The sequence below is a fragment of the Urocampus carinirostris genome, chromosome 9 (genome assembly GCF_059441175.1).
Source record: "Urocampus carinirostris isolate Australia breed hairy pipefish chromosome 9, RoL_Ucar_1.0, whole genome shotgun sequence".
Taxonomy (NCBI): domain Eukaryota; kingdom Metazoa; phylum Chordata; class Actinopteri; order Syngnathiformes; family Syngnathidae; genus Urocampus; species Urocampus carinirostris.
The window spans coordinates 21,112,058-21,135,496 of NC_142357.1; the positions used below are offsets into that span (position 1 = coordinate 21,112,058).

The 23,439-nt window shown below is 40.0% G+C and overlaps 4 protein-coding genes across 5 annotated transcripts in view; 1 reads left to right on the top strand and 3 right to left on the bottom strand.

Moving 5' to 3' along the window:
• Positions 1 to 3,164, bottom strand: part of afg2a (AAA ATPase AFG2A) — a 195,670-nt gene extending 192,506 nt beyond the window's left edge. The window contains exons 1-3 of the mRNA XM_088344838.1: positions 2,974 to 3,164; positions 1,401 to 1,525; positions 1,111 to 1,268 (exon numbers count right to left, since the gene is read on the bottom strand). Of these exons, the coding sequence (XP_088200964.1) occupies positions 1,111 to 1,268; positions 1,401 to 1,525; positions 2,974 to 3,118 (428 nt within the window). The 5' untranslated portion in view covers positions 3,119 to 3,164. The remainder of the gene's footprint in view (positions 1 to 1,110; positions 1,269 to 1,400; positions 1,526 to 2,973) is intronic.
• A 301-nt stretch (positions 3,165 to 3,465) lies between these two features.
• Positions 3,466 to 15,266, top strand: nudt6 (nudix (nucleoside diphosphate linked moiety X)-type motif 6). The gene is made up of 5 exons (XM_088344840.1): positions 3,466 to 3,777; positions 6,226 to 6,429; positions 8,892 to 8,947; positions 13,341 to 13,395; positions 13,989 to 15,266. The coding sequence occupies exons 1-5, from the start codon at positions 3,549 to 3,551 to the stop codon at positions 14,360 to 14,362; spliced, it is 918 nt and encodes a 305-aa protein (XP_088200966.1). The 5' UTR covers positions 3,466 to 3,548; the 3' UTR covers positions 14,363 to 15,266.
• Positions 6,079 to 20,333, bottom strand: fgf2 (fibroblast growth factor 2). 2 transcript variants are annotated; one of them, XR_015851437.1, is made up of 4 exons: positions 18,151 to 20,333; positions 16,580 to 16,683; positions 16,204 to 16,441; positions 6,079 to 6,681 (listed from the first exon to the last, which is right to left on the bottom strand). XR_015851437.1 is itself a non-coding variant. In XM_088344841.1 (3 exons), the coding sequence occupies exons 1-3, from the start codon at positions 18,323 to 18,325 to the stop codon at positions 16,256 to 16,258; spliced, it is 465 nt and encodes a 154-aa protein (XP_088200967.1). In that variant the 5' UTR covers positions 18,326 to 20,330; the 3' UTR covers positions 12,445 to 16,255. The 2 variants fall into 2 exon arrangements, 1 of the variants encoding a protein (XP_088200967.1); XM_088344841.1 differs by lacking the exon at positions 6,079 to 6,681 and having other exon boundaries at positions 12,445 to 16,441; positions 18,151 to 20,330.
• A 44-nt stretch (positions 20,334 to 20,377) lies between these two features.
• On the bottom strand, positions 20,378 to 23,334 carry bbs12 (Bardet-Biedl syndrome 12). The gene is made up of 2 exons (XM_088344839.1): positions 23,235 to 23,334; positions 20,378 to 22,144 (listed from the first exon to the last, which is right to left on the bottom strand). The coding sequence occupies exon 2, from the start codon at positions 22,129 to 22,131 to the stop codon at positions 20,380 to 20,382; it is 1,752 nt and encodes a 583-aa protein (XP_088200965.1). The 5' UTR covers positions 22,132 to 22,144; positions 23,235 to 23,334; the 3' UTR covers positions 20,378 to 20,379.
• Between the last annotated feature and the right edge of the window lie 105 nt (positions 23,335 to 23,439).

Genomic DNA, 23,439 nt, shown 5'->3' on the forward strand with positions numbered 1-23,439 from the left:
TGTAGTATTTCTAAACTAATTCTTTTGTAGGATTCTTGTAGTTTCTGCAGTTGTATTTTCTCAGTATTTACATACACGGCGGTGCAGTGATTAGCACGTGTGCGGCACAGTTCTAAGGTCTTGGAAACCTCCTGTGTGGGTTCAAATCCAGCTACCAGCCTACCTGTGCGGAGTTTGTATGTTCTCCCCGTGCTTGCGTGGGTTTCCTCCGGGCACTCCGGTTTCCTCCCACATTCCAAAGACATGCATTTCAGGTGGATTGGCCGGTCCAAATTGTCCCGAGGTGTGAATGAGCGAGCGAGTTGTCTGTCCCTGTTTGCCCTGCGATTGACTGGCAACCAGTTCAGGGTGTCCCCTGCCCACTGCCCGATGATTGCTGGCATGGGCTCTAGCACCCCCACGACCCTACTGAGGATAAGCGGTGCAGCTAATGAGATGAGATGAGTATTTACATAGTAAAGAACTAAAAAAGAAGGTGAAAAAACTATTTGTGTTGTTTACTTGGTAGATACTTTTTTCACAATCTTTTATTTTTTTAATTCTGACTGGCACGGCGGATGAGTGGTACAGTTCTGAGGTCATGGGATCCAATCCTCCTGTGAGGAGTTTGTATGTAAAGTTTGTATTTCCTCGGGGTACTCTTGTTTCCTCCCACATTCCAAAAACATGCATGTCAGGTTAATTGGCTGGTCCAAATTGTCCCTCGGAGTGAATGAGCGAGTGAGTTGTCTGTCTCTGTGTGCCCTGGGACTTGCAGGCAACCAGTTCGAGGTGTCCCCTGCCCACTGCCAGAAGTAAGCTGGGATGGGCTCCAGCACCCCCGCAACCCTACTGGAGATAAGCGGTGCAGATAATGGATGGATACATAGTCTTTCCTTCTATGAGTAAATAGGTGCGATATTGTATTTGTATGGTTTATTATTGCTTCATAGAGGGGTACATTAATTAATTAATGGAACAGTTGGCTGAGAATGACAGGTATGATTCTTTACTCTTTGTCTTGACTGAGTGATGTCAGATATCGTCTCATGTTATTTACCCTACCTGGGAGACATTAACGATTGGGAAAATTTGCACATGTACAAGCAGTTGGACTGATTAAGAACTAACCTAAGAGAGAGGATGACTTCATGGGCTGGAAGCACGGGACCAGTTACTGGTTGAAGTGTTACTGCATCGCTGCATTTCACTTTCAGGTTACTCTGAGCACCCTTATGGAGGCCCACTTTCCCACTTGGGAATGCAGCCACTGGCCATCCTACACACACCTGTCAATGGGAGTGAAACCAAAGAATTTGAAAATGAGAGGACTTGTTGAAATGATTAGCAGGAAATTTTCCAGAAAGTAGAATCGTGTAGAAATCTATGACGAGAATCTGATTTTTATTTCCACGTGATACCTCCTGTCGTCCCGTTGAACTGGTGAGGAGAACTGGTCTACCGATGCTGACACCCGCCGATTTCAGTGAGTTGAGGCTGAGTTGGGCCAGTGACCATCTGCAACTTTTAGGTGTTTTGTCATCAGCTGCAAAGCACAAAAAAGGCAATTTGTGAATTGCAAATGGGGCAACAGCAAAAAATGTAGTCGGCAGAAAAAAACTGATAATGTTCTTGTGACAGTATTCAAGTACTAAAAAAAATAGTTTTAAAATATCAAAACCCAAAAAACATGTTTTAGAGAACATATAATCGGTATAACATACACAAACAAATGATACACATATAATTTGTAAAGCAACTTAATTTTCTTTTTATTTTAATGTACCATTTTATTCTGCATGAATCTTACGAAATGGAAATGTACATGAGATGTTTTCGGTTTTTTACCTCAAGCGGTTTGTCTTTTTCAAATTATCATCGAGTGAATGTAAGTGCTGCACTTGGATCTACATTTTCTTGTATTCTTATTAGATCCTGAAGTTTGAATTGACACTCCTTCCTTTTTAGAAAATCACCGCCTGCTCTCTGGCCTGCCTGGCCCGCAAAACAGAACCAGAGCTAACCATATTATTAAGGACTCCCACACCAGGACCACCACCTTTTGACCTGCTGTCCTCTTGGAGGCGCTTCAGGTCCCCTTAGGGCAGTTTCTTTCTCAGGCCCATCACCACGCTACTGAAACACACAGGACTGTCAAATAAAAAAGAAAAGAAAAAAAAAGACAACATATCTTCCTTATGTATGGAAAATTTGGATTTCGTATCTCATTACTTGACCCATTTTGGAATGATCTTGCTGCCAAATGTCATTGCACTACCGGTACTTTCTGATTGCATTAAAATTATTGTCTTCGTCGTGCCTAACACACAAAAGATCCCTGGTTCGAGATCAGGTATAAACATATGTTGGAAAAGGATGGGCGCCACTTTCCCAAGACACTAGTGGTTGAGGGGTCCGACCATCAACCAACCATTATTCTTGTAAAACTAACAACTTAGGACAGATTCCAAGCACTACCTTGTAAATAGTTTGCCTATTCATCCCAATATTCTTTTTACAGACTTGAGGCGTCGTTGCTGTCATGCACTTTCTGGACAAATTTCAACATGTTACCTAGTGTTCTCTTTTATTGATGTTTACTATGTTTGTGCACTGTGACCCAATGCTAAATCTATCCCACCCTGGTCATCATGGAAGGGGGATTACCACTTGTAAGGCCCCTTCTCAAGGTTTATTTTTTCCTCATGCTGAGGTTTTGAGTTTTTCCTTGCCCGCGGGTTGGTTTAAGATCAAGCGATGGTGTTTGTAATCCTGTGCAGTCCTTTGAGACATTTTTGTGATGAAGGGCTATACAAATAAATGTGACCTGACTAATCTCGTAGAAAACATTGCTCGCCATGTTATAAATCACATTGAATGCAATCATAATTGTCGCAACACCTAACAATAATCATGACCGAGAGAAGGCTATTTATTGAATAAATTATGAAAAGTTGCCTTGTTGCGTTGGCAGCCGGCGTGCAACATTTGTACCTTTCTCAACGAAGTCGATGACAGTGAATGCGTTGCAACTTTTACAACCATCGTGAGCAGAAGTTTCCAAGCCGCTCGAGTCACAGGAACTATTTCCTTCGCCTAATAGTTTCGATTTGTTTTTGTTTTTTTTCGAAGACATCATAAACCGAATACATGAAGGCGCACGTGAGTGCAAATGCCTTCGTAAACACTGGGGAAGAGATAGCTTCCGGGTTCAAAACTATTTTACCGTAATGTGTAAAAGACAAAACATGGATTTTTGTTTAAAACGATATAGACACCCTTAAACACTTGGAAACACAATGAAACCTAACACTTCTTGTTTTGTGTATTGTATGTATTTTTCAGGTGTTCTATCAGCAAAAACGTGTTATATTTGAATTATTGCAGTGGGTGAGTCACAAATGCCAATAGATGATTGGCCGATGGAGGTGATGACGTCAGTTTCAAGATCGACTAATTCTTGTCCTCTTTTAATAAAGTTTTACGGTATTTACACAACGTCAACAGCGGAAGTCAAACATCAGCTTGAGAAAACATTTTTCAAAGAGACAAAGTGTCCAAAAAACAACATGTCTGCATCTGCTTTTCTTTGTAAATTTCGAGCTGCTGGACTTTGTCGAAAGTGGGGTTGCTCCCGTTCGTTTGCGTGCAATGTAACTGTCAATCAGCTGCAGCGGGAGCAGGGCGCCGCGGTTCTGATCGGCAAAGTGGACCGGTTCGGGGGAGTCACGGTGGACCTGGCGGACGTCGGTCTCCCGGAGGATATTAGCGAAAATGCGTTCGGTGACTTGTTGACGGGTGAGTTGGGCTTATTTAACTTGTAATGCCATATTTTATTTTCTTGCAGGGCTAATGTCATTGACCTCATAGTGTTGGTGACGGAAGTTGGGTAGGAACACATTGTTTCCCTAGATCATTGGTCTCCAACGTGGTCCCTGCGGGCACCAGGTAGCCCCCTAAGTACACACACACGAGTCGCCCTTGGACAGGTTCTGAAAATAGCCCACCAGCTTAGGCCGTTGTGATTTTCTGGATAATTACATTTCTGAATGTATTTTTTAATGGTTGACTTCATTTTTAAGAGTTCAACCTGGTAACAACACAATAATAACATAGGTTGTTATTTTAGAAATGTATATGAAAACGGTTGCCCTTCGCACTGATTAGTAAAAATAAAAGTACTCAGCTTCAAAAGGGCTCCCCTGCCCTAGATAGTTTTGTCAAGTATTCATTGTTTAATGACAGATACAATTAACTTTATCTTAGGCAAACAGGAAAAGAAAAAAGATTAAGTTAGTGTCAGAATTGTGGTCCCAAATAGTTGCACCTGGTATAGTGCGGCTATTCATCGTCCACATGTGTGACATCACTCCGATAAAGACAAATCCTGTGTCAGAAGTAGGACCCCAACATAATACACCTCCACAAATGTTAAATACAATCCATCCATCCATTATCTGCACCACTTATCCTCAGTAGGGTCGCGGGGGTTCTGGAGCCCATCTCAGCTATCTTCGGGCAGTGGGCAGGGGACAACCTGAACTGGTTGCCTGTCAGTCGCAGGGCAGTTAAATATGATAATTAGGGATCAGAATTTTCCGCGGATCCGCGGATTTCCGCTGTTTTTGAACCCCAAAGGTCATTCCCGTAAATCGTCTAAATTCGATGAGAAAATATTTTGGGGGGGTGAGGTATGATACGTGACTGTTTCATCACCCCAAGTTAGCAGTTAGAGATCGCGAGAAAAATCGGCAAAAAGAAGCGCAGCGCATTAGATCTATAACACACAACAAATAGATCGACTCCTACCATTGGTCGATAGGTTCGCTGATAACCAATCAGCGGAGCTTTTGTTCAGAGCATTGGCTTTCTCAAACATGGTGCTCCTTCCGGTCTTTTCAAACGGTGAAATGAGTGTTTGAAAAAGTAAATATGAAAATACTAAGAAAAGAAGACGAGGCTTTTGTCTCAGAGATTGATAAAGGAATCAAGAATAAATTTAAGTGGTCATGGCTGGAGAAGACTGTCACAGACTGACATGTATTTTCTTTAAGCATGTTCAGTTTGTGCATTCTATTTTCAAATTAATGATGGATGGTTATTAATGTATATATTTTCATATATATTGTTGATTAGTAGCTAAATACAAGGTCCATCTTCATCATCAAAACACAACAACAATGGTGATGGTTGTAACATTGTAATCCCCCAATTGTTTTAAACATCTTAAAACTGAAAAAAATACATGGTTTCTGTTTTGTTGGATTTAATTCATTCTAGTGCAATTTTCACATAGCAAATAAGATAAATGCCGTTGGCTTCGGGTGGGTTTGCCCCCCCTGAGCCCCCCACCGGGCTCCGCCCTGGACCTGGCCGGGGCCTGCGGCCCCTGGACCCTGGCTATTTCAGCTGAAAATGAAAATCTCCATTCTGATCCCTGGATAATGACGATTATTCTTGCTTTTGCCAGAAGTGGGGTCCGAACATTAAGGCAAATTCCTTGTCAGAAGTGAGACCTAAACCGAGTACGCCAAAAGATCTCTCACAGTGTTGGGTGCGTTACTGTAAAAAAAACATTAAAATACAGTTACTAGCTATTTCATTTAAAAAGTAATTGTGTTACTTCCCAGAATCCTGACACTCTAAAAGTAACTATCCAGTTACAAATTCCCATATTTACTTGTATGAAATTTTACCCTCTAAAGCTACTTTAAAATAACCACGTCACAAAAGAAATAGAAGAAAACGTCTACACGAACCTGTGGAAGCGGTTAAACCTTTTTATTTCTTGGCTTGTGCAATCTTGAAAGCTTGCAAACTATCACAATTGAGACACTCCATATCCACTTTGTGTCCATACCATTATAATATTGTTTTCTCCATTTCTGGGTTATGTCCTAGACCTTTTTCTTTTCATTGTGCAAAATTAATTTTAATAAGAGCAAAATTGGGCAGTCTTACCTTGTTCAATTGTTATATTTAGTGTTGTTTTGGGTTTGGGGTTACATGTTATTTGGTGAGCGAAGGAGGGACCGTCAAAAAACAGGTGACATTTTGTAATTCACAAACTGCTTTAAAAAAGGAATGGGGTAACGCACCTTGTTGTGACAACAGTTGAGTGACATCATTTTATTCATAACACAATAAACTACTTGTTACTGACAAAAGTAACAGCGTTCAAGTTAAGTGTTACTTTCAACACCGATGATTCGTCCCGTTGACCTTGTGTGACTTTGTTCCCCGTAGACTGGTTGGGACGCTGGAAATCGGACGGCCGTCAAGCCGTGTGGTTGCGAGTCCCCATCGCGATGAGCAGATGCGCTGCTGCCGCCTCCGCCCACGGCTTCAGCTTTCACCACGCGCAGGAGCGCTACGCCGTGCTAGCCCTGTGGATGGGCACAGGGGAAAGCAGGCTGCCTCGCTTTGCCACGCACCAAATCGGAGTGGCGGGTAATGAATGAATGCATGGCCTTTATTTAGGGTTCGTATGGGTGCTTGAAATCCTTGAAATTGACTAAATTTTGGGTGACGTGTTTGTTCATGTTTGAAATTGTTGCAATGTTTATCAACAAGCCTGCTTGAAAATGATGCAGCCGCTGCTCTCTGGTGGCTTGGCTTTGCCTTTTCATTTTTTCTTCTGTTGTGATTGACGACAGCTGGCATTAGTTTGTATGGCATTGTCCTATGAAGTTTCATCACCACCTGCGGGTCACGCCAAAATGCATGCCACACCTGATTATAGGGCACGATGAAATGTGTATCAGTGCAAGGATTACATATCATTTACAGATTCTGAGGAAACATTGAGAAGGTTGGGAATGGAGTTTGGAAGAGTGTGTGATATGCGTAAGTTATGTGTAAATGTTGAGAAGAGTAAGGTGATGAAATGTTCACGTGATGGAGTGGGCATGGCGTTAGAAATAAGGTTGCATGGACAGGTGCTGGAAGAAGTTGAAAGCTTTAGGTACTTGGGTTGTGATGTGGCTGCAGTTGGTGGAATGGAGTCCGAGGTATTGCAGAGTGAATCAAGTAAGCAAGGTTTTGGGCGTTCTGAGGAGAGTTATGAGCAACAAGAGATTGAGTATGGATGTTAAGAGGGGACTGTATGAGAGTGTGATTGTGCCGACTTTGTTGTATGGTGCAGACTTGGAGCCTGAACGCAGATTTGAGAACAAAATTAGATGTTTTTGAGATGAACTGTTTGAGGAGTATGTTAGGAGTGAAACGATTGGATAGATTGAGAAATGAAATTGTGAGAGACAGAACTGGAGTAGTAGTGGAACTGAGCAAGCGTGTGGATAAGAGAGTACTCGGTTGGTTTAGACACATGGAGAGGATGGATGAGGATCGAATGTTGAAGAAGATCTACAGAGCAGAAGTAAATGGAAGGAGATCAAGAAGAAGGCCGCGATTGATGTGGACGTATGGTGTTATGAGAGCACTGCAGGAAAGAGGTCTAAATTTAGTGGAAGGTAGAGCTCTTGTTGGTGATAAGAATGACTGGAGAGGTGTTGTGAAAGGATAATGGGATGTTTTCACGTGTTCTAAGGGATGGGCAGGGCACCTGTATGATACGGCAGGGGTAAACCAGTGAAAGGTGTCGGGCCGTGCTGTTCAACAGAAGAGTGTGTTGTGTTACCCTGAGCCGAGTGACATGGCCGCTTTCATCTGGAGGGACGAAAGCATGACCAACTTGGGTGACGAGGCTGCTTAACTCGTTTGTGTGTTCGGGCATATGGGTTGGCCATGGTCAAATTGTTTGTATTCTTTGCGATTTTTTTCCCTTTTTCGTTTCTTTGTTTTTGTGTATGTCTGGCTGTCGGTCACCCCTCTCGAGGGATATGACGTGGGTGGATAGATAGAAAGTGCTACATGATACATTGTCCCTTTAAACCCAATCTTATGTATTCCATAGCATTGCATTTGATTTAAACTGGTATCGGTTACTGATGCAAATACCGATACCTAAAACAAAATGCTGGTATCATCCATCCCTATATTTTAGTTCATCTGAACTTGCTAGGTGGAATATAACTAGATAATTTCGTCAAAGAAATAATACAATTGTGTCATAATTGAGACAAATTATCAAGTTACATTACGCAAAGTATATTATCAGCTTTTCTTTTCAAGATTTGTAATCCGAAGCTTGTTATCTAATTTCTCATGGACATTCCTGAGAATATTTGTACTTTTTAATATTTATAAATTAATAGAATGAAGATTACACAATGCCAATGGGAATATTTCTGAACTTTTTTCCCCCTCTTTTACTGTTACCTGTATTTGAATTCCTTTTGTTAAAATAAATAGATCGACGTTGCTTAACTCTATATTCTAAGTCAATTTACGGGCTGATTTGTACATTTAATTGTAATTTTTAACATTTTTGTTTCCATTCACCATATACAAGACTTATGCACACCCGTTTAATATGTTTTTACAATTAAAGGCTTCTTTTTTTAATATATTTTTGTCCTGGAGGCGACAAATGACGTCAACATCCACACGGAAGCCCAATTTGGGCCTTGAACACTCATTTCACGCACCCGCACCAAAAAGAGTAGCGGGAAAAAAAGGTTGCGGTTTCTTGCTCCTTGCTTAGTCACTCACAGCCTTGTAAAGTCAATGAATATTCCGTAGATGACCATTTCATTGACAAGTGCAGCTGAGTCACGCATGCTCGGTTTGGACTGCTCCAAAGCCAGATGTTTTGATAACCTCTATTAACAATCTCAAAGATAAATATTTAGAACACCAAGCACACAGTGCTCGGTGCTTTGGCTCCCAGATCATTTCCTATTGTATTATGTGTCTTATTGTTTGGTATTTTGTTCCGGCCATGTTCAGTGATATAAGATCTGAACTGTTTTTAATGAGTCCATGTATGTTTTTATTGTACGTTTGTGTAGGCGCTGTGGTCGACGAATCCAACGGAAAAGTTGTGGTGGTGCAAGACAAGAACAAGGTAATCTGCTCCTGATTTATGGAGGACCAATCCGACCACATGTAGAAATAAATGGATGAATGACTACCTACAATTATATGCTAAATAAATAAACTAGAATGGCTGTGCGCTGTAAGAGCACGTGAAAAACCATTTTTGGGCGGCATTTCCCTTTCAATGTCATTCTGGCCTTGGATATTTTGGGCACAATTATGAGCTTTTGGGGGGCATTTTTCACATCTAGAGTAATATACCTGACTGCCTGTGAAATATGGTGGTCATATCTAAACTCCTTACCCCTTTTGAAATGATCTGCATTTCTGCTTTTCTTGGGTGGACAGACAGACAAACAAAATGCTGAGTCAACAAAACCAGAAGTACTGAGTCAGCTTTTTGGGGCATTTTTTTATAAGTGCAGAGTCAGCTTTTTGGGGGCATTTTTTCACATCTAGGGTAACTTACCCAACTTGGTTGGACAGACAAACAAATAGACTAAAAGGTTTAGAAACATGGTCGTGGATGTAGTTCAATGATGAGGATTATTAGAAGACTACAACATCAAAGGAGCTGTACGTAATTTGGAACTTTGTTACTCTCTAGTCTGCACAGCCTGCACAGCCCTTTGAGACTTATTGTGGTTAAGGGCTATACCATACCTGTCAACCTGTACGTTTTTGCCGTACAAAGTACGTTTTTTTATGCATTTAAAGACTAGTACGACGACAAGGAAATCTGTATGGAAAAACGCAATTTTGTCAATGATGGGTACCATCCGGTATCCACCGACTATCACGAAACGGCAAATCAATCAAGTCAAAGGAGTTCGCTGCGGAAGCCTCTATCTCGAAGCGAGCGGTTTGATGCTACTGTGCGCATGGGGATTTCCCATATGCATCATTCCGAAAAAAAAATATGGTGTACGATTATTTTGTATTTTAGAATAGAATAGAATAGATTATACCTTTATTGTCATTGTTACAAAATGGGTTAACATATTGTGACAACGAAATTGGGCATGTCACTCCAGTTTTACAAAATTCACAGTGAGGTATGAGCCAAGAAGATAAAGGAACAGAGAAGATAAGGTTATAAAACAAGGGTGATAAGGCTATAGTTATAATTTACATGGTATTTACACAAGAAATGTTGGCATGTGGGATGTTACATACAGTGTTATCGTGATACCGTTGGCATCGTAAGGGTTGTGCAATATTGCATTTGGTGCAAAGTCATCATAGTGCAAAAAAAAAAAAAATAGTCAGCATATGCATTAGTGCAAACATAGACATCATAGTGCAGAAAAAGGAAATGGTCAGACATTGTGCAAGGTGAGCAGTAAACGTAGTGCAATCAACATGTGCAAGAACAGACATGAGTACCATTATATTCGTATGAGGTAGTGTTGGCAAGTGGAAAATAGGACAGTTTGTACGGGCATGGTGGAGGTTGACAGGTATCCTATACAAATAAACATGACTTGACCTGACCAAAAGAAGGCTGAGTTAACAATACAAGAAGTGCTGAGGCAGCCGTTCTGGACATCTTTCACATATAGGGTAACCTATCCGAATTGGTTGGACAGACAAACAATTAGACTAAAAGTTTAGAAACATGGTTGTGGATGTAGTTGAATGTTTAAGGATTATTAAAATACTACAAAATCAAAGAAGCTGTACATAGTTTGAAACTTGTTTACTCTCTGTAGTCAAGAAATGCTGAGGCAGCTGTTTTGGGCATTTTTCACATCTAGTGTTACCTACCTGACTATGTATATATGTATATTAATAAATACACACACACACTTCTATCCAAAACAAAAACATTATCACCACCCTTTGCTCATGGGTGATAATCACATCATACCTAAAATATGTGAATAAATGCAATTTATTCATATATTTATGCATTTTGTCATCGTTATCATCGTCACTTATTTCATTCTGGATTTATTATGTTGTGTATTATGTCAAACGGGTCAAACTGGCTGAGCTTTTCACCTTTTGGTTGATCAACGGTCAACTGTAAAGCCTTTCTTCACTGATCAAGCAATAAATGAAAGCTCAGGTAACTGGGCCGCCTTATTTGAATACAATTTTGTCGTGACACAGGAGATGTCAAAACACATAATCAAAATACCTAAAATAGTATATAAATAACAAAATGCATAAAAAATGTCAGATATTAGGTGATTTTTGTCTGTGTTAAGTTATTTATATGGAATATATTTGTATGTATTTATTCATACCTTTTACATAACAGGATCGGTCCTCCGTGCCCATTGACAACACAGTACTGTTCAAAAGATTTTTTCAGAAATCGAGCAACTAATGACTGGAAAGTTTTCCTTAGTGTGGCATCTGTAATAACTTGTATTTATTTTGCCGTTCCCACAGTCTGTAAGGCTCCTGTTAGTCGATCCGGTGCAAACACACACGGTTTATACATAAAGTTTACGAATGCACCTCAGAGTTACCACTGCACATGTACTTCCAGAATAAACCCTTTCAGAAAAAAGGAAAAGAAAAAAAACACCCCATTTGGATTTGTTTGCATTCCTGAAGGGTCCGGATAACAGCTACACACCCATTGAAAAAGACAGAGCTTAGAATCAAGTACTTTAGTAACGCATCGAAGGCCTATTAATTTAGAAAATGTTTTTTCAGGGATTTTGAAAAATATAAAGGTAAAACAGACTTTGCAACAGACCTCACATGCTTGCTTTTGTTTAAAGGTATAGTGTGTATTATTTGACCCCCTAGATGTCACTGGATGTTGTAGTGAAAGTGGAACCATGTGCTAAAAAAACACATGAATACAAACTATGGAGACTCAAAGTGACCAAAGCGCACAATTTATCTTGCTTTTTTATTTTTTTTTTACTGCGCAGCCTTTTTAAGGTTTTTGGGTACCCATAGCAGCAAGATAACCATTATGTTCGCTCCATCTAAGTTAGGGGTCAGCTGAAGGCAGCTCTGAAGTAACACATGGCTCTTTCGCACTTTCTAGCACTTTTTGAAATGTTTGATAATGGAAAATGATATGATTAGATGAGGCTCATGTTCTGTACAAAAAATACTAAATTCTCCACCTACAAATATTTTGAATAAAGGATGCATTTAATATCAAGGTTAATGTTTTTTTTGCTAATTCCTTAAATCAATATTGTTTAATATATTTTTTACCACTCGGAGGCACTAAGTAATACACGCTGTCCCTTTGAAACGCATCGGTCCAATGGACAAAAACTGAAGATGTTCTTCTGAGCTGTCCTGAAAAATTTGAACGGTTCAAGATTCACCATTCTGGATTTTGAATGAATGAATGGCCTCCATTGGTATTAAACAATTGTACAATGAAATTGGAGGTCCTCTGTTTTTAGTGCTGTGTTAAGACAAATTAAAATGATAAAAATGTGCGAAAAATAAATCTATATATCTATATATATATCTATATATATATATATATATATATATATTATATACTATAAAAAAATCACACACACACGTTTATTAATATCAATGCTATATAATAAAAAACAAGAGACAAAAAGTCTGGAAAAGCTAACAAGAACATAATAACTTTAAAGCTTTAAATGACAAGTAATATATGAGCAAAACACAACACAAACATTTAAAAATAACACCACAAAGATTCGTTCCAATCGGCATCACAAAGAAACAAAATCAGATTTTTTTTGTAGTCTTGGAACATTTATTCTTTCACAAATAGAACAACTCCAGCAACAAAGCTTTTGTTTGATAGCACAAACTCAAAGAATACAACTTTGGGCATGTTTCTCATACAATCCTAATTTGTATTTTACATTTCTGCGCTGTATACAAAACAGACCTACAAAAATATATATATATATACACACACACAAACACACAGTATAATTTAAGCAGCAGCTTTCCGTTATCAAATACTTATTTTTGTCCGTTTATAAACACACACGACTGCATTTCACTTATTAGTCATCAACAGGTTCATTACATTTAAAACTACCTATAGGTAAATATTTTAAGTTTGCAAGAAGCTGTGACGGAAGGAAAAATGAATTCTGTTGTCAAACTGCACTTTCACTTCAGTTTCCAGTGACATCTTTGCAAAACAAATGCTCTCGTCCATATGGCGCAGACAAACTCAAGTTTAAACTTGTTACAGAAGAACTCGTGTGCATAGCTAGCGCTGTGGTATAAGAAATAAAAAACGGGTATTTATTTTTTGTTGTGTCGGCTATTTGATGGAAAACTTTAAAGCTTTTTTGCTTTAAAGTTTTCAAAGAAACAAACAAAATAAAAGCCGCAGTATATTCAATGTATCAAAAAAGTAGCAGTTTGTAGTCCGGAATTTACGAGATTTGTTATGACACATGAAATATCTAACAAATAAATCAACATTTATTTCTTGGCAGACCAAAAATGCCTGGAAGTTTCCTGGTGGTCTATCGGATCCCGGAGAGAACCTCGGTGAGTGTTGAATCAGCATGTTGGCAAGAAGCTAGCGGTTGGTTTTGTAATTAATACCGTGTTTTTTGTGTATATAACGCAAACCTTATTGTACACAAAAATACCTCAAAGTTGGGATGCGCGTTATACACGAGATTTTACAGTAGAACATTACAGTATTTGAGCAATGATTGATCAAAAATATCATTGACCATATCTGCACGACATTTTCTGCAACAGGATTTGATCTCTGATCACAGCAGTGAGAGCTCTGATTCACAACGGCTTGACTACTAGGGTTAATGACTGAAAAAGGCTTTGTTTTATTTTATCATCCTGACATTTTTACTCAGTACCTTGTTGAATATGTGGGACCATAATTAAAATCGCCGTGATCCTTGTTCAAATCCAGTTGCGATAGTTCCTGACACAACGTATGACACCTACAATGCTTAACTTGAGGTGAGAAAAGTGAAACATTTTATACAGATGCTTCATCAAAAATCTAGGGGTGCACTTCGTACACAGATAAACACGGCATCTTTTTATCGCTGGGATTTGTATAACAAATCCCGAGAAATTATGTAGCTGTGCAAATAATATTGTCTTTGCAGGAGTGACAGCAGTGCGAGAAGTTTTTGAAGAAACAGGCATCCACTCAGAGTTCCGATCACTGCTGAGCGTCCGTCAGCAGCACAATCACCCGGGCGCCTTCGGCATGTCCGATTTGTACGCCATCTGCCGCCTCAGCCCGCTCAGTTACGACATTCACTTCTGCACGCACGAGTGCGAGCGCTGCGAGTGGCTGGACCTCGCCGAATTGGCGCGTACCACCGAGACCACGCCTATCACCGCGCGTGTGGCCCGGCTGCTGCTTCACGGGTTGGAGCGAGGCTTCGAACATGTCGACCTCGCCATGGAGGAGATCCCCGCAGTCTATTCGGGGATGTTCTACCAGCTCTACCACCGCAAGATTCCTTCATCTTAGCTCTTGCGGACAACCGGGACCTGGCGCGGACGGGGGTTCTTGGTACTACATTCAACTATTTATTGGACAAGTATAGGTTTCTAAAACAGATACTGTTTAGCAAATTGAACTAGTTTTGTTTTTGTGTGCTCCTACCACCATCGACGTCCTTGTTTTTAACTGAAGCCAGTAGGAATGTAATTGTGGCAAGATAACCAAACCAATAAAATCAAAATGTGGCTTACCGTAAATTCCGGACTACAGAGCGCAACTTATTGAAAGCCACATTCTGAAATCCAAGCACGAAACTCAAATTTGTCTATGTACAAGCCGCATGAGATTTTGAGGCGCAGATTTAAGTCCAGCTACCGCGTAAGGAATTCCGCTTCGAAGCCTTTGGCTGCGGAACACCAAAGGTGCACACCTGAAGCCACTTTTATCTCTACTTAAAGTTGTTTACGTCACATCTTTTGGATCATTAAGAATGGAGAATACCAAAATGGTTGTACAAACGAGCACACTTTTACTACTACATTGAAAGAAAACGCATAAAAAGGCTGCCTTGCATGAATTCTGAGCCTTACATTTTTAGACGACAGTGCCAAGGTTACCATACTGTGAAGAATAGTGCCAGATTGTAACACAGACATGATTTTTGTGATGTCGTCATTAATGGTTGCCGCAGTGATGGGCCAAATTCCATTTGCTTGTCATCGGTCCTCCAGGATAAAAGAAAACCCCAGTTACCTCACTCTGATAATAAGGAAAGAGAACAGAAGTATTTTTATGTATAATTTCTACTGCATTTCAACCTCAGATTTATAAATAGAGGACTTGATTTTTGAGTGAAAAGCTGAAATAGTGTGAGTAGGTATTAAATTGTGAATTTCCCTTCGGGGATGAATAAAGTATCTATCTATCTAAACATGAATAAAAGGCCTTCAAATCCCCCGTATTGTGCCTGTTAAGTATTATATGAATAATGATGGCTAAATCTTGGTCTATTTATCCTCTTGAAGGAGGTCATAAATGTTTTCAGACGTCATTGCGGTGTTATGGTATTTAGAGAGTATCCGTTGTCGAAAAGGCCAGCTCGCAGTTTTCCTCTGTCCCTCGTACGCTTGAGGAAATGGTAACCGTGCGCCCAAATTGAACATGTTTAATATTTGGCGTCACTGGTGCCGTGCAATTTTCTTCTAAAAAGACATGAAGACATGAAAAAGGCATGTCTGTCTGATTCATAATAACGGAAACTGTGATTAATCATACAATTTAATTGGATCAGCGTGACCTACTCATTTTATTGGTCTAATGTTGCGGGGCTGAATATTTTTCCCGCTACGAAAAAAAAAGCTCCACTGTATTTAAAGCCACATGATTCAAATGTTACAAAAAAAGTAGCGGCTTGAAGTCCGGAATTTACGGTAATTTGTTTGTTCCGGTATCTTGGAATGGCGGTTAAAGAACAAATAATTTTTAAATTCCTATGATTGATTTAGGGTGGGACATGGTTGCACTTTTAGTTTTTAAACCTTACAACCTCAGCTTCTTTGGCTTGTTTAAAAAATTACCGACTTGGCTAACGAGAGCATACTGACGCCTAACAAAACCAAACCTTGTTAATTTCACTTGTCTTGCATCACCCTCTGCACAAATACACAATGACACCTCGGGATTTTTCATCAAAAGGTGTTCATGGTTCAAATCCTTTTTCTAATCGAACGTCCCCTTCAGAAATTCGACCTTGAACAAGATTTTCTTCACAAGCAGTGTTGGGAAACATAGTCTAGGTGTGTCAGAATAATATTATGCAACAGGTGTAAAAGAATCACAGCAACTTCGTTTGGACAGTGGTAACACACCTTCACTGCTGTCACACCTTGAGACACGGACATTACTAAGGCTCGTCCCAAGTTAGCTCTTAGTGGACATCGGGAGGAAGAGGATGGCCTTCTGACCTGGTCCCGTTTTGCTTCCGGTCTTGTACTGACCAGTCCGCTTCAGTGCCACGTACATGGTTGGGTACTTCCTGGAGCGGTAGGTATTGTAGTTGTTGCCCTCCAAGCGCTCCAGAAAATAACATTCCTCCGTTGCTCGTCTCTGAGGAAACAAAGGAATTACAACCATCGGTTTTCTGCACTCCTTACTACTTTCACGTTGACTACAATCCAAATTGTTACATTGATAGGTAAAATCTGACTATCCATGATAAAAGCAAAAGACATTGTGTCCACTCACTGTTCCGAAAAGTCGCCCATCTCTGTTCATTGCCAAGTAACGGTTGGCAAAAACCCCTTTGATGACCACCTCCCCCACAGACGTGGCCTGCAGCTGTAGCGTTACTGGGGAGAACAGAAAACATGCTTTTGAACAGATATTGGAATGTTAATGAAACGGCTTGAAGCTCTGGACACCGAAACATTCTAAAAAAGGACAAGTATAAAGTGTCCAAAGTGCATCGAAGTATATTTTGTTTATAGATCATTGTTTGACCAGCAGGCAGTGGATATGACATAGTAAGGTGATATTTGAGAATATCACCTTTAAAGAGATTTGATGTGGTAAATAATCAACAATTACTCAATTAGGCTCTTTAAAACTAACTAAAAACTCTGATATAGTTGTGACGAATCTTGACAGTAGTTCTTACATCCCTGGATGGAAAGCTCATTGTTTCAACACAAAGCTTTTCAAAGAAAAAAGGGTGAGTCCGGAAAAAAACATTTAGAGAATACTTCTGACTTACTGTACAAAATGTTAATGCCTGGAAACATTGGAGCATCGACCAGAGAATACTTTGAGAAAGTTGTTCTGTTTTGCTGACATTTTACAGAGTTGTTTCATTTTTGTGTTATTTGGCAAATCTCAATGTGAACATCCCACACAGGTTTGAACTGATAAAATTATAGCCCTACCAAAGTTTAATTAATAGCAGACACAGTAACTCTAAACTCTCTTGGTGTGGTTTTGCCTGAGGTAGTGAGAACTCAATGATCAATTCTGTGGTCCGCCCTTAAAAATGTGGTGTTTAATTTACAGGAGCAAATAACTTTTGAGGTGAATGCAATTGGACCAATAACATTCCACCAAAAGCATAACGCCCCGTGGGCAAAATGTTTCATAGTGAATTCAGTTAACAAATTGGTAGCATCAAACCATGAAGCAAACAAAGTTGTACTGTACTTACATTTTGGGAATGTTCTGTGATGTAATCCCAAAATATGTCAGGTCTAATAATCTTCCACAGAGGTACCATTGATGCTGCTCTGCAAGGTTCCATCAATGAAAAATACTTCTTGTTTTTAGCTTTTTGGCTAATAGTCGTTTCCACCATTAACTCGGCTGTGCTTCTATGTTCTTTTGTGTTATTGTTATTGGACTGTGTATTAAATTAACTTAAATTGCTCCTTTCTTCTGGAGGACTATCTTAAACAAGGAACAGTACTTGTGCAAGAATGTCTCTCTGGCTCAGCAAAACATTTTCAAAACGTTTTTCCTGGGGCATTAGCTGAACCTCCCTATATATGGTGACTGTTTTAAAGTATTCTGTAGAATTAAGAAAGCAACTGTGTACAGTATGTTATCTTAAGAAAGTGCACCCATCTAACATCCATTTTAGACCTTCGTCATCAGGAAGTTACCTCACTGACTTTTTGTGTTGTGACGTCTAGAAGTGTGAGTCAGCACTCCCCAGCTGTATTTACTAATTCCAAATGTTCTATTGATTACAGAATATTTTATGGTTAATATCCCATGACCACACACTTCTGTACATGAACTGTGAGAATGTAAAGACAGCAGGGACTCACTGTGGGGATCGTTTTTCTCCCGGATTCCATCCACTCCCCCATCTGACTTGATCCGTAGGAAGAAGCCGCCATTCTTACAGTACAGCCTTTTGGGCTCTTTAAAAGTTCCGGGCGGGAAGCCACCGCTACCATCGTCTGTCGTGGAGGGAAGGGTAGTGATCTGTCCGGCAGCCATCTCCTCTTCCTCCTCTTTCAGTCATCGACTGATCCGACTCCTTGTGGAAGAACCCCACGGTGGCCTCCCTCCAACCTCCCACTAACGTCCCTCCTCCTCCCCTTTCCTCAGAGTTTCACACCAACTGGTTCACAAAAAGCCGACAGGGGTCATCAAGCTGGCCTAGATGGACTGATTGCAAGGGCCTTAGGTGCCATTTTGACGGTGGGATTTGCAAACAGGAGGTCTCCACGGCGAGCTGAAAAAAATGCCGGCCTGCACACAGTTTTTGTGTGCTTAACTTCTGTTTAAAAAGTTGTACTTGTGGGTAAGATGGTAGCCTAATTCCCTGCCCCCCTTTTCTTTCCGCCTTCTGGTGAAGAAGTTTAATCAAAGCAGCTGCCTTAGATCTGAGAACAAGGCTCTCCCCATCCGGGCCTCAGTCTGCTTGTGCCCTGTGAGCATGGCACACAGTGAAGTTCACGCCCACTAGTGCTCTGTGATTCGCAGGCTTCAAGAAAGTTGAGACGCGAGGGAAGGGGGTGGGTTATCTAGGAGGGTTTTACCGAGACCCGTATACCCCATGAACAGATTAGGTTTTTATTACTGCTTCAAGTGGTTTACAGCAGTCCCAGATTCTTGCAGAGTTGTTTGTCTCACAGTGATCCCCACTTCTTGCAGGGTTCTTTGTGTAAGATATATATTTTGTCTTTATTTGGTTGATTTGGGCTCCGAGGCAAATATAACCACATCTGAAACTTGTGTTGCATCAGTTTACGTGATGGTGACAGATCCGACCCATAACCAGCCATAACGACGTCCTTAATGAAACGTGGATTTGTGACATAGTTTTCTTGAACTTAGCATCGCTTTACCCAAACCTTGGCCAAAACTCAAATTTACGATTTTAAATAACACAACCAGTGCGATCCTTTAGTGATATCAGCTAAACAAGTATGGTGTCACTGTAATATATCATACAATCAGTATTAAGTTACGCCTTCCCTCCTTGACAAAATAATCAATGTGAGTTAAAAGGGATAATAACAGGTTTTCTGAAATCAGAATTAGAAATAACTGATAATTCATTTAGAGTTTCACTGTTATTGACACGCCAAATTCCACACAAGTGTGTGTGAATATATTAGTGTCTTAGTGGCTACCTCCAAGAATTCTCTTCGTATATTGCTGTAAAAAGTATTCCAAATAAGATTAAAATATTTACAGTATGTTCTACCTTTGTCTTTGAAACTATCCCAGTTCACTCTAAGCAGTAACTGTGGACGATTTATAATGCACACTACCTAGAAAAGGCAGATACCCAAACTCTCGTGGAAGCAAATATTTAAACCTAGAACCACAGACCATGAAACAGACATACAAACCCGTTTTTGTCATTGTGCCACCCACAATGAAGAATGCAGAGCAACATGACTTTTCTACAACTACTTACAATACGTGAACTTGGGGTGATATCAGAGATTTACGAGTTGTATCCGGTTGTAATTGGCCTTAGTGTACTTTCCTGGGGTGTTGCCTGTTCTCGTATAACTATTTTAAAGTTGTAATATCAGAGGACCTTGACATGCAGATGCATTTGCCCATTATTGTCAAATTTATAAGAGAAATTAGATTAATAGTGCTACAATTTTCTGTCTTCTCTGCTTTTAGTTACCAGTTCTGAAATTATATATAAACATAGCCTTCCTTTGTTTAATCTGCATGTTATCCACTGCTTGTGTGAATATCTTAGGGTACTGTGACTTCCTACAACATTCCAGGGGCTTCTGTTAAATGAAGACTAAATTGTTGGCATGTGTAGATCCTGGATGACCAGCTCAGGATGTGCCATTGTCAGCTGGTACAAGTTTTCAACTTAAACATACATCGATGGATGGAATTATCTAACCAAAACTCTGAATATGCAGTAATGTTTACAACTTAAAAATAATTCCATGGCTGCTCTGTCTCCAACTCTTATCAACTAAGCACGTGTCTGTCCCACTTGGTAAACCACGGTAATAATATTTGGGATTGACTCTGACAAGAAAGTAACAAAAAAGACATAGTAAGAGTCATAAAAACATAAGACCCGCATGATCACCTTCCATGCTTTCATCAACGCCAGTAATGATCTCAGCATCGGTCTGCAAAACAAGCAAAACCAGATCCAACGCCTTCTGCCATGACTCCAGCTTGGTGCTAAGGTTGTCAAAGACTTTCGAAGGCAGATTGTCCTCATCAGAGTCCATAATGAGCTGTGAGTAGCCTGTGGGAATGCTCCCAAAACCTTGTAGTTCCTGGTTTACTACAGCCATAGCTTTGGCCTGTGGAATTCCGATGGAGTTGGCCATCACGACTGACAAGTAATCCATAAAACCATCTTTTAGGAGTTCTAAGACAATACCAAGGTAGGGGTTAGCTCCGCTAGTTCCCCCATTGCGATTCGCCACTGCTGCTTTCTCCATCAGACGACGAATGCAAAACAACTCTGTCACTCCAGCGCCAGGAAGTACGCCTTTGTCTTTGAGGGCATGGTGTATGCGGTATGCACAAGCCCAAAAGCGGTCCTCCAGGGCCTGAAGCTTCCCGAACACGGGACTCGTGATGACAACCGTTACCAACCGGCTGTTCACACTGGAATAAAAGTTGACGGCAGTTAATGGCATTCCCTGATGACTTCCGATTTCTCTCCAAATTGTGACCTGGATACCCTTGCCAACGCAGTGCTTACTCAACTGTGTGACATACGTCACTGGAATTGCTCCAGTTGCAATAGCAGTCTCTTTTAAAATTGACTCACTTACTTTTTCGACTACAAGTATCCTATGCTGAGAACAGAGCCGAGTCACAGTCTTGTTTACCAGCCCACTGACAAGCACCAAATCCACTTCTAAGTGCAACAGGAGTGTAAGGATTCTTGTTTTCCACTGTTCCTCCTTGCTCGAATCAGACATATTTGACAGGTTGCTGACACATTGAACGCGTTTGGGCCTGTTAAAGCCCAGGTGACAATAGGCGTGAGATAAATCCCCACTTAAAAGAACCACATTCATAGGTTTGTTTTTAAGATGATGCGCCACGGGAGCTTGGTCCGCATTGAGGAGAACAATCCAGCCAGAGCAAACTTTACCTTGATCCTCTGGGAGGCCTGGTAACAAGCAAGTTGTCATTTTCGTCACATCTAAAAGGGAACTTGGTGTCTGTTTTGACTGAATACGACTAGCTTGGATAACTAATTGCATTGCATGGTCGCAACCGTGGCTTAATCCATGTGCCAGGTCTTCAACGTCTGGAAAACAAGGCTCAAGGACTGGATCTGTGCTGCAAAAATGGCGACTTAACTTCACTTGTCTTTTTACCTCGCTGACTTTAGACTGTGACGGCACCTCTTTGATTTGTTTCTGTGACACAAAAAGATCATTAAATGAAATGTTATTTTGCTTGCAAACATCTAGGCACATGTCCAGACCCTCTGTCATGGCAGCAACAACAGAGGACGTCGGAACACCTTGCTCCAAGCACAGTAATGATGCCCGACTCCACACTCCGGCAAAAAACAGTAGGCATCCAGATCCGGTGTGATAGACTTCGTGGTGCACCCTAACAGTCTCGCAAACGAGTTGCCCAATTGCACATTTGGCCAAGTCCAGGTTTTCAAGAATGCGTAAACACGAGCTGACAAGAGTCGACTCACCCGTGGCTTCATCCTGAATGAACTTGTAGTTTTTGTGAGGCCCCAACGTGGAGTGCACAACAGCAGCTAATGAGGACAGCTTCTGCAGTCCCACATGTTGTCGTTGATTTATGATTGTACTCCCCGGCATTAGTTACTAGGACCTGAAAAATGAAATACCAAGTTTAAAAAAAAACATTCTTATTCTGACAGAATATTGCAGAAGAAATAGGCCTGTATAAGTTTTAAATAATATTTTTGCATGAATTACAACGTGTAGTTTCAGATAAACATTCCTAACACTTTAAACTGTATTTTGTATATACTTGTATAAAGCCATACATTGTTAAATCTAAGAAATGACTCCCTAGTATTACTTACTAGGGCCTAAAAAATAAAATACCAGGTTTTAAAAACGTTCTTATTCTGACAAAGCATTGCAAGAGAGAAAGGCTTTTATTATAAGATTTAAGAAATAGTATTGCATGATTTGTAATGTGTATTTCAAAATTAACATGCATTACACTTGAACTATATTTTCAGGATTTTACTACGTTTATCTAAACAATACGTTTATTCAAAGACAATATTTTTAAATATATTACGTTAATCAAAAGTAGGTATATGAAAATTAACCAGTATTAGCAGTTGTTTATCAAAGATACACAATTAAGTCCATAATAGGATTTGTTTTTAACCTGATTTAAACAATACACAATTGTTTTGTTTACCCCTCCTCAAAAATGCAAACCACTGCTTACATTACATTAAAACAAAACGAATTAATTCATCATTCTGACTTAAATCGCAAAAGTTACGCTCCAAAAATGACATTTTTAATTTAATGATACATCACTCCAAATAGAATCGCTGCGTCCTAAATCCATACACCCTAAGGATGTTAAATTGTATTCAATGTATTTTTTCTATTCATTTAAACATGAATTCATTTTAGTATCGATTTAGTACAAATATTCACACTAATAGCTAGCAGTAGAGTACTTAAGTTGAACTTATATTAAACGCATGGTGTTTAAACGTGTCTACGAGGAAACTATACAGAGCAAACAAAACTTAATTTAATGGGACACAACCTGACATGGGTTTAAACTTCTACTGATTAAGAATTGACAATAAATGATTACGCATAAAAATTGGCAACAATCAAACATGCAAAATTTGACATAAATCTTAATTGAATGCACGTAAAACCTATTCAAAGTTAATAAATTGATAAAAATTAAACCACAAAACCTCTTTTTTGCTGTAGACGCACTTCCTGGATTTGGTAGCGACTGCGCATGCGCTGTAAATACACTTTAAGTCCCGCCTACACACCATGTTTGTCCTTTGTTTCCATGGAAACCGAGAAAAAAGCGCAACTATTGGTGGGGAAGACTTCATCCCGCCTACTATTACAATAGGTCTATGAAGCTACGTCACGGCCAGTAAAGGTTTC